At 44.5% G+C, this 10,219-nt stretch overlaps 2 protein-coding genes across 2 annotated transcripts in view; one reads left to right on the forward strand and one right to left on the reverse strand.

The window, feature by feature from the left end:
* The window catches only part of DPM1 (dolichyl-phosphate mannosyltransferase subunit 1, catalytic), a 19,883-nt gene extending 15,109 nt beyond the window's left edge, over positions 1-4,774 (reverse strand). Inside the window, exons 1-2 of the mRNA XM_019548133.1 lie at positions 4,619-4,774; positions 2,871-2,970 (exon numbers count right to left, since the gene is read on the reverse strand). Coding sequence (XP_019403678.1) covers positions 2,871-2,970; positions 4,619-4,731 — 213 coding nt within the window. The 5' untranslated portion in view covers positions 4,732-4,774. The remainder of the gene's footprint in view (positions 1-2,870; positions 2,971-4,618) is intronic.
* Positions 4,775-4,885: 111 nt separating this feature from the next.
* MOCS3 (molybdenum cofactor synthesis 3) lies at positions 4,886-6,514 on the forward strand. The gene has a single exon (XM_019548134.1). It carries the CDS (start codon positions 4,894-4,896, stop codon positions 6,262-6,264), a length of 1,371 nt encoding a protein of 456 aa, XP_019403679.1. The 5' UTR covers positions 4,886-4,893; the 3' UTR covers positions 6,265-6,514.
* Positions 6,515-10,219: the final 3,705 nt, after the last annotated feature.

The raw sequence follows: 10,219 nt of genomic DNA on the forward strand, positions 1-10,219 counted from the left end.
CCCACAGCCCCCTGCTCCCCCCAGCCCTGCCCCTACGAGCACAGGCACCAACCCTGGTGCCACCGGCCCAGCCACACAGCTCTCTGCTGCCCCCAAAGAGCCCCCCGCCCTTTCCCTTGCTGGAGGGGCAGGTGCCTCCCCCATCCTGCTGCCCCAGAGCCCAGACAGCTTCCCCCAGCACCAGCAGGCACCTGCCCCGCCACACACACCCATCCCCTCCACACACGCATCCCGAACAGAACAGCCCCCAACCCCCGGCCTTCTAACCCCCATCCCCACAACCTACCTCCATCTAGCTCCTGGGCCTGCTCCCACCCCCACCTGGCTGCATGCTGGCCATGCACATGTGTGCACAGATGCATGTGATGCCCCCTGCCTCTAATCACTCACCCCCAGGCCCAAGCAGCTCCTTGCTTTCAGCAAGGTAGGAAGTGCTTGGAAAAACTTTGATGCTAAGCAAAGCAAAATCCTGGACATTTGTTAATATGTTAAAAAATTACCTGGATGGAGATGGGAGAACCCAAAAAGAGGACATGTCTGGGAAAACCCAGATGTACGGTAACCCTAACTAAACCAGACTATAAATCAACTTACTATAGGCTTACATGGTGTTTCTGGAGTAAAAGAGGCACTCTAGTAGGTTTTTTTTTTTTCTTTCTTTTTTTAAGGTTTTCCTTTGCCTGCTTTGAAATACTCTTTTACAAAGAGCACTCATTCCTCCACTCCAATTTTGACAAACACTGAGTTACCTGAAGTAACTGAATATACAGTTTATAGTGAACATACACTTTATGCTTTTGTGCAGGCAGTCAAGCAAACCAACTGAATATTCAGATTTTTGAAGTTTTTTAGTTTGACTGACCTAGGCCTTGGATCCTATACCGAACAGTGTCAGTTCCAGGGAAAGTCACAAGAAATTCTGGTTGCTCAGCATCTCTCAGAGCTCAGTTCCAAGCCAAGATCTCCCCAGATAACAACAACAACAACAGTACTTTAGGTACATTAGTCCCTATATAAATTCCCATCCAATTTTTAAGAGCACTGAATAACCTAAAACTTGCACTAACATCAGTATGGGCTTGTGGATGCTCAACAGTTTGACAAAAAAGCAAATATTTAAACACAAACTTTGGAGCCAAACTTCAGACAACAGTCTGAAAAAAGATCTTTTGTTACAAGTGCCTGAAAGGTCACAAATACTGGAGTGAAAGCCAAAGAAGGACAAAGACAAACCTCTGAAAAAAAGACAGTAATCATCTGAGTTCTTATTGATTGGTTATTTTGGTTTCTCTTCTCTTTTCCAGAATCTTTTTATAAGACTATGTAGTAATTTAACATCAATTTAAGAAAATCAAAAACTTTGACCAATTCAATAGCAACTATTCATTGATTCATCATCCATTTTCTCAGAATGTCTTGGCCTTCAGCAATGGAACTCATTCAGCCCAGAATATAGTTATTACTTACTAAATGAAAATAGAATCAAGTTATTTAAGTGTGGAACTTTGCACACTAGTGAGAACACTGGCTTTGCTCACTACCTGTAATCAGTTGAAAGAAACTGGACCCAAGAAAATTGGTCTAACAAACACCCAGAATGGATTTGTATTGGTCCTCCTAGGCGTCTCCAGTTATATCTGGGTAGATGGATGCCTAGACCAGCGTGGAGTTCCCACAGAAATTTCTGGGACTCCATATTGTTGCCTGGGTTGGCCTGCAGAGTTGGAGTCTTAGAGTTGATACGTTTGATATAAATGCCTCCTGACCCCACAGGACAGGTGAGTGGCATGAGACCAGTCCATGGACTCGGTTCTGTGGGCAGGATCAACCCCATGGGCCGGATTCAGCATGCAGCCACTTCATAGGCAGATCTGGGATGCAGGTACAATTGGCTACGGTGGCCTGGCTCCATGTGCTGAATCCAGTCACAAAGCAACCCCACCCACAGGGCTGTCATCTAGCTTACAGGGCTCCCCATGGATCTGTAAATCTGGGGATGGGGGAGTGGTGGCAGTGGCAACTGCTGTGAATCTGGAAACCATAGCAGTTAATTCTGCCATTGCTTTTCCACCCCCAAATTTCCAGACCTGTGGGCTGACCTATAGGCCAGATGACATGACCCCATAGGCCAGAGTTTGAGCACCATTGGTGATACATAAAGTAGCAACAGAAAAGTTTAATGAAAGATTCTAAATTTCCTACATTACTGTTCCTAAAATCATCTTTATAAAAAACTGTTTAAATTCATAAACCTAACCTTAAAAACTTACAACTGCTCGTTCTAAGACCATATTAAACCTATATACTTTTATCATTGAACAGAAACACTTTTAAATATGCATAGAGCAGGGGCAAATTAAGCATTACTTGCCCTACTATATATACTTTTGATAATTTATTACTACTGTTTTACTTTATTGATGTGAATATACCTTTAACAGTCCTGGTAGAAACGAGCGCCCTTCCAACTGAAAACAGTAATCTTACCAAGATTAAAGTAGCATTCATCTGTCTGATTTCATCACTTCTGCAGCCAAAGGAAGTGAGAGTCAATGTTAACTATGCTTAACCCTTCTTTCCAACTATTAACAGATCAGCTACAATCATTATCATTCTTTCAGTGGAACAAGAAGAAATGAAGCACTGAAAATATTTTGTAAGTATTTATTCACAAGCTCTCAATACCACTTCGTGAGGCAGTTATTATTAAATCACCATTGTATTGCTGGGTAAGCCAAGGTAAAAAAGTTAAATAGTTTGCTCAAAAGGTAGAACCCAAGATTCCAGTCTAAGTACTTTAAATGATGTCCAAGCAACAACAAAATAAAATGTCAAAAATAAGTAAACAAACAAATAAAAAAGAAACTCACAATTTTATCTGATCCATATATCTCTTTCAATTGTTCAGCAACTTCCTGTGTCCCATCTGGGCTTCCATCATCTATAACTATAATTTCGAAGTTGATTCCACTGAAATGAGAATAATTTTAAAAGAACACATGAGAAAGCAATTTCACTAGCTGTCATTTCAAAAGGTTTGAAACTTGAGGATAAAGTACTGAGTGATTCACTAGCAGTTAGAGATACGTGCTACAGCTATTCAAGGCATGATTTAATAGCACCCTGTTTCACTCACATCTCAAGCTACAATTCCTTCACAGCAAATTGCGGCAGTAGCAGCCTGATCATTATCTCACCTACAACATTTCATTTCAGCATTCCCAATAGCGTAAGAGACTGGATGCTAAAAATGTTTTAGTTCCTTGGTCTAGGAGTACTTTCCCTGGTATTGGTTATAGCAAGTGCAAGTCTTCCAATCAGAGTCATTTTGTTCCCCTAACTAATCAGAGTGAAACATAACACTGTTCACTATTAGAGGCAGAATATAGTTGCCTGTGATATTCTCCATTTGTAAAAGAAAGGTTTTCCTAGCACAGATAACCTAGAGCTGTGGCTCCCAACCTCCAGGCGCAGGGTCGTGCATGGGGGGGCAGGGTCCACCCCTTGCTCCACCCCTCCGGCCTGCGGGGCTCTCTTGGTGCACAGTCTGCATGGCTCTCACCACCACTGGGCCCTGCGATCCCAGCCTGAGGTCTGCCAGCACTGCCGGGCATGAACGAGTCAGTGGCAGGGGCGGGGGTTGCAGCAAAAAAGGGGGGATAACAAAGTTAACATTATTATTTCATTAACCGTTATCAAAACTAACTACTATATTTCGGGGCAAATTTTCAAGTCTGTCAGAGAAATAGTACAAAAAGAGAAAAAAAAAAGATGTTTAAAATCCAGCCCTGTACAGTTCAACACAAGGCTGTAAACTTCTTGACAAGCAGCCAGGCGCTCACTCCCTTCGCTGCCCGGATCCCGGCCCACAACAGCTGCCCAGCTGAGATGTCCTGGAGCATTTAGCACCGGTTCCCAGCCTGTAGTACATGTACCACCAGTGCTACACAGACTCCCGCCGGTCTGGGGTGCGCGTTAACAGATTTACGATAATTACTTTACACCACACAAGTCTGCTGCTGGGAATTAAGGTGGAACTGAAAAAATTGCCGGCAGGACTTAAGGTCATACTGAAAAGTCCCACCAACAAATTTTTCAGTTCCACCTTAAGTCCCACCAGCAAATTTAAGGTCGAACTGAAAAATTTGCTGGTAAGACTTAAGGATGTATCATTTTAAACCAGGAATGCACAATCTACCAGAGTTTGGGAACCTTTTAGAGGATTTACACAGAACTTGTGGACGCGCGGCCAAAACCCCTGTGGGCCTGAGCAGACGCCCAGGCTCCCCACCCCAGGACTGATCTCTGGTCCCCTCTCCGAGGGGCCGTGGGCACCGAGGGGCTGAGCACGCGGGCCTACACGAGGCGAGGGTCTTCGGGTAAATCCGGTATCTTGTACTAGTCTAATACTTAATAAATAACGAATAATACATAATCATACCATTTGTTATTGGGTCTAATACAAGATACCGGATTAAGCTAATCTGCCCCCGTTCTCAGAGCAGCACGGCGACAACCTACGGGCCTCGTGAGCGGTTTCCCGAGCTCGGGGGACGCGTAAAGCGGAGCCGGAAGCGAGGAGGGGCAGAGAGGCTGAGAGCGGGGGTCGGGCCTGCACCTGCTCCGGAAGCTCCGCACCAGCAGCCAGACGACGAGCGGCAGGTTCTCGCGCTCGTTGTAGGTGGGCAAGAGCACCGAGACCTTGTCAGCGGCATAGCCCCGGCCGGCCATGGCGGGGCCCAAAAGCGCCCGGAACTCGCGCGGCGGCGGCGGCGGCGGGAGGGGACAGCGGACCGCCCCTCCCTTCCCCTTAGCGTGGCCGGAAGGGACAGGCGAGCCGCAGAGGGCGCCGGACCGGAAGCGGAAGTTTGGCGAGCGAGGGCCGGGCTGGGCATGGCGCTGAGCGAGGCGGCGCGGCTGCGGGCCGAGGTGGGCCGTCAGGAGCAGGAGCTGCGGGTGCTGCGCGAGCGGCTGGCCCGGGTCGAGGCTGAGGAGAGCGGCCCGGGGCTGGAGGCCGAGCTGCCCCCGCTGCCGGCCCGGGCCGCCCTGAGCGCGGCCGAGATCGCACGCTACAGCCGGCAGCTGGTGCTGCCGCAGCTGGGGGTGCGAGGGCAGCTGCGCCTGGCCTCCTGCTCCGTGCTGGTGGTGGGCTGCGGCGGGCTGGGCTGCCCCCTGGCCCAGTACTTGGCGGCAGCGGGCGTGGGGCGCCTGGGGCTGCTGGACCATGACGTGGTTGAGACGAGCAACCTGCAGCGCCAGGTGCTGCACGACGAGGCGGCATGGGGCACCCCCAAGGCCTTCTCGGCCGCAGCTGCGGTGCGGCGCCTCAACTCGGCGGTGCAGTGCGTGCCCTACCCCGCAGCGCTGGGTCCTGCCACTGCCCTGCAGCTGGTGCGGCAGTATGACGTGGTGGCCGACTGCTCCGACAATGTCCCCACGCGCTACCTGGTCAGCGATGCCTGTGTGCTGGCGGGGAAGCCTCTGGTGTCGGCCAGCGCCCTGCGCCTGGAGGGGCAGCTGGTCGTGTACAACCACAATGGGGGGCCCTGCTACCGCTGTCTCTTCCCCACGCCGCCCCCTCCGGAGACGGTGACCAACTGCGCCGATGGCGGGGTGCTGGGCGTGGTGCCGGGTATCCTGGGCTGTCTCCAGGCCCTGGAGGTGCTGAAGATCGCGGCAGGAATAGGCTCCTGCTTCAGCCAGTGCATGCTGGTCTTCGATGCCCTGGAAGGCCAATTCCGCAACATCAAGTTGAGACCAAAGAAAAGGGACTGCGCTGTGTGCGGGGACCATCCCACCATTACTGCCCTGCAGGATTACGAAGCCTTTTGCGGCTCATCTGCCACAGACAACTGTCGAACTCTAAGCCTGTTGCCCAGTGACGACAGGATCTCTGTGGAGGAGTACAAAAAGCTGCTGAATGAGCAAGCCCCTCATGTCCTAATCGATGTTCGTCCCCAAGTAGAAGTGGAGATTTGTTGCCTGGCACATGCCCTCCACGTGCCTTTGAGTAAATTGGAAGAAAAGAATGAAGAGTGCCTGGAAACTTTAGGGAAAATAATCTGTGAAGGAAAACAGAGAGCTAATGGCACAGCAGCTTTCCCTGTCTATGTCATCTGCAAGTTAGGAAATGACTCCCAGAAAGCTGTGCAAATTTTGCAGGCATTGTCTGTCAAGGAATTTGGTTCTTTAGTGGTTAAAGATATCCGAGGAGGGCTCATGGCTTGGGCTACCAAAATTGATCCAACTTTTCCTCAATATTAACAATCCAAATGCAAGAATGGAGAAAGGTCTTAACAGTTTACTGCTATGTTGTTTAGAGTTGCATCTTTTTAGTGCAGTTCTTACATAGCATGGACAAAACAAGGAGAAAATAGCAAATTAACACCCCCACCCCAATTTAAGTGAAGGATTTTATCTTGTGTCTTTTAATCAGAGCTTCTAGAGAAGTTTGGGAATTCCTTTCTTTTTGATAAAACGAATATTTTTACATAAAGGACAATATGCTACTCTGTGCATCTGTGTTGGTCTTTTTTTTTTAATAGCAGCAATGTGATCTAATGAATGTGGAGACAGGAGTTTAAAGACTCTTGAGTAGCAGCTCTAGATCAGATCATCACTGCTGCCTTGTGGCTCCCATACTGAAAATCTTAACTGACTCTCCACTTACCGGTCTTGTATAAAGGGAGCTAAAATAGTGCTAGCAGTTGTGAATGTCTTACAGTGTTCAAAACTATATTAATACATCCACTGCTTATTGTACCCATGGGGCATGTTGTATTGTTAAACCAATAGTAAGAGAATTATCAAAAAGTGTGTTTGCAGACAGGGACGTGTCAGGCAATTCACTTAATATTTTTTCCCACTTTTTCCATCTATAATCATATGACTTCATAAGTGCAATTATTTTTATTGTTGTCTCAATTGGAAAGTCAATGTAAGTGTTATGTATTTTATTAAAGACAAATCTCCCCTACAACAGGATGGGAAGCTCAGAGAAACCTTCACAATAACAAAGCCACAGAGGATCATTTCTTTGTACAGTCTGTTCCTGGAGTGCAGCCAAGGGTAAAACTGCAGGTCTCATGACACTTCTGTAGCACCCAGCTTATGCTTAAACCTTTTTTGGCTGCTCTACAGACAGCTTTTAAAAATTGATCTGCAGTTAAATAAGTGGCACCTGAATTCTAAAAAATTATGCTCAATTGACCAGAATCAGTCATGTGTATACATAATGATCTGGTTGGGAATAAAAACTTGAAAATTGTTCTCAAAGTATGAAATGCTAATACGGGGTGTTTTGATTCATTCAGTTTATATTTGGGATTCTTTTCTGCATGCATATTTCCTCGATAGCTTTTATAGTCCCTGTTGTCTCTCTACATTTACAGGTGACGCTATGTTCTGAAACTTACTTGGGCATCATTCTTATCTCTTAGGCCAGGAAAAGGAAATGGAGCTCTGTGAAGCTTAAGAAAAACCGTTGCCCAATTTTGCATATAGAGCTATGTATGGCATGCAGGAAAAAGCCTAGCAGAAAGTGTATGGAAGGTGCCCTGTTGAAAGCTGGGAAGCACTTTCACAAATTATTAGTGCAGGATAAAGAGGAGGTAAGACAGATTAAAGTAATTTATGCTGTTCTTTATTAAATATATAAAGGTCCTAACACTTTATAACATTGAAAAGATTATTAGTAACTTTTCTGTAATGTTAGATTGTATGTCCCCCATGGTGCTGAGCGAGTTTAATTGGCATGGACAGATTATAGTGTGGCTAAATAACTATTCCTGCTGGACTGGGTGGAAAAGTGGGGAGGGAGATAAACAATGCTGATGGGGAGGCATTCTGAGTCCTCGTCACTCTCACATAGTAATTATCTTTTTATTATTTTAATTAAGGTATGGATTTCCTTTACGTTCTGAAGAGGAAAAAAACACTTGTCATGACTAATCTTTGAGCTGCACGGGGGGTCGGGGGGAAATAGTACCAATATAATTAATGGTTGAAAAGGCATATTTTAGTAGAGCAAACTGGAGAACATCCATACCGCCTACTTTATTATAACATGCCGTAGGTCCTAACAATACAAATCTGTATAATCTGTTGCAAGGAAAATGGCTCAATGAATGTTTAAATACAGGGTCAAACTTGCTTTTAAAGTACCATGAAAACATCCAAAACAGATTTTCTACAGGGACCAAGTGATCTTGTTTGTCTAACTGAAGATGCAGTTAGAGTTTGATTTTTTTCTTTCTTTCTTTTCCAGAGAGTTAGGTGTTTTGTAATATCAGAAAATCCAACCCCTATAGGATGTGTCAGGTCTTGGGAATATAAAAAAAAATCCAAAATCACTCAAAAGCGTGTTGGTAGAAAGGGGAAAATAACCCCAAAGTGGTAACAGTAGTTTTTCCTTGAAACCCAAGGTTTTTCTGCTAAATAAACAATTACTTTGATGTTCTCTGTTTAGCTGATAAGGGCAAAGGAATCCTTTTCAGTAATCCAGTGTCAAATGAAACCCACTATTCCTAAAGTTTTAAATGGTAATCTTCATCAGATTTCATTGGACTTCCTTTCCAAGTCTAAATCTGTTTTTTACTTCCAATACACATCGATACATTAATTCTGCTTCACATGAATAGGTCAATAATTCTGGTTCATTGTAAAGCATCTTATCCCATTTATTTCTCAACATGTATGTTAGCAGAAAGTATATGTAAATGTAAAGAATTGCAAGAGAAAATGAGCCGTGCTAATATCTACTCAGTTTGAGATGTTTGGATATTTCTGCATTCTGGTGAATAGGAGACCAAAATGAAAATACTTATTGTGCTTTATACTAAACAGTATCTTACACAGGTTAAGAGCCAGAAGATTGTCTGCAAAAGTCAAGCTATAGATGAATAAAGGACAACCAGGAATGGATGCTATCAGAATTGTGATTGTTGTAGTATCTAATCTTCATTAGCTTCAATAAACTATGCTTAGGAAGGCAGGGGAAAAGTTGTTCCTAAACCTTTTAAACATAGACACCAATTCAGATCTGAAAGAAACAGCTTCTAAAATCTTTTTAATTAAACTGGCTTTTGGGATCAAGGAAGCTGGACATTTCTTAGCTCTCAGGAATTGAGTCCCTGAATTTGTCCAAGAGATAAATCATGGAATATGGAATGAATTTATTTTTAACTCTCCAGTTGTATGTTGAATTGATGTATAGTTTCTCTTGCTATTCATTTGCTTTCCTATATTGCAGTGTATAGTTTTGAAGTGGCATAATTGTATTTGAATTTGATGCTGGATCATCAAGTGGCTGTCCCTGAAAGGGTTGTAAACTTGGTTGTAATCTTAGAAATGGGATTTTGTCATGCAAGTGGTTTGGAAAAATTGTCTGTCTTGCCTGTCTAAGAATAGTAACACATTTCCCTGTAAATATGAGACTGTGTGCACACATCTTTGATAAGGATGGAGCCTCAGAGTATGTGGTGAAAGTTGCTTCTAGCGAGTTTTAATTTCCACAGCTTTAGGGCTGTGTTATATCTTTGCATGTGTATTCTGGAATCTTTCTTGGAGTGACCAAGTAATCTTTATAGATGCTGATAGAAAGGTTTAATCGCTTTTATTTATGTCGTGGACTTTTAGCAGCAATATATGCAGGTCTTTATTTAGCTTCTTATAAATAAAGCCTTCAAGTAGTGCTGAAGTCTCTCTGGAATTGGTCCCAAAAGTGAAGTACCCTAGCAACATCTCAAAGTTAAAACAATTGCTGCTGATGAAAATGTTTTCTGCTTGGTTGCCCCTTGTCCACTATTTCAGCTGATCACACATGCCATTACTTCCGGGCTCTTCCACAACAGTGAAGGAAGAGTAGAAATTCTTTCTGAAGATTAAGTGAAAGGACAAGAGCAACAATTAAATGAAAGGACTTCTACATCTCTCATTATTGCTTAACATCTTTATATACCAGAAATGCATCTTCTGTAGAGGCTGAAGATGCACTCTTGTGTCCCAAGAATCTTAACAATCTGGATTGCCTATGAGATAATGCAGGGAAAATGAACTTTCAGCAAGGGCATGGAGAAAGGACAAATGAATACAGAGTGGGCACATCTACACGTGCATTAATTTGCCTAGTTATTGCACATTAAGTTTAGTACCTGTAATAACAGATGCACAGTAATCAGTGCTACTGCCCAGTAGCACCAGTGCACACCTTTTTAGTGAC

This window comes from Crocodylus porosus, unplaced genomic scaffold, assembly GCF_001723895.1.
Source record: "Crocodylus porosus isolate Cpor-Errol unplaced genomic scaffold, CroPor_comp1, whole genome shotgun sequence".
In the NCBI taxonomy this organism is placed as follows: Eukaryota; Metazoa; Chordata; order Crocodylia; family Crocodylidae; genus Crocodylus; species Crocodylus porosus.

What these genes read in the sequence shown, in the direction of transcription:
- MOCS3 (XM_019548134.1), top strand. Translation starts at nt 4,894, where the DNA reads ATGGCGCTGAGCGAGGCGGCGCGGCTGCGGGCCGAGGTGGGCCGTCAG.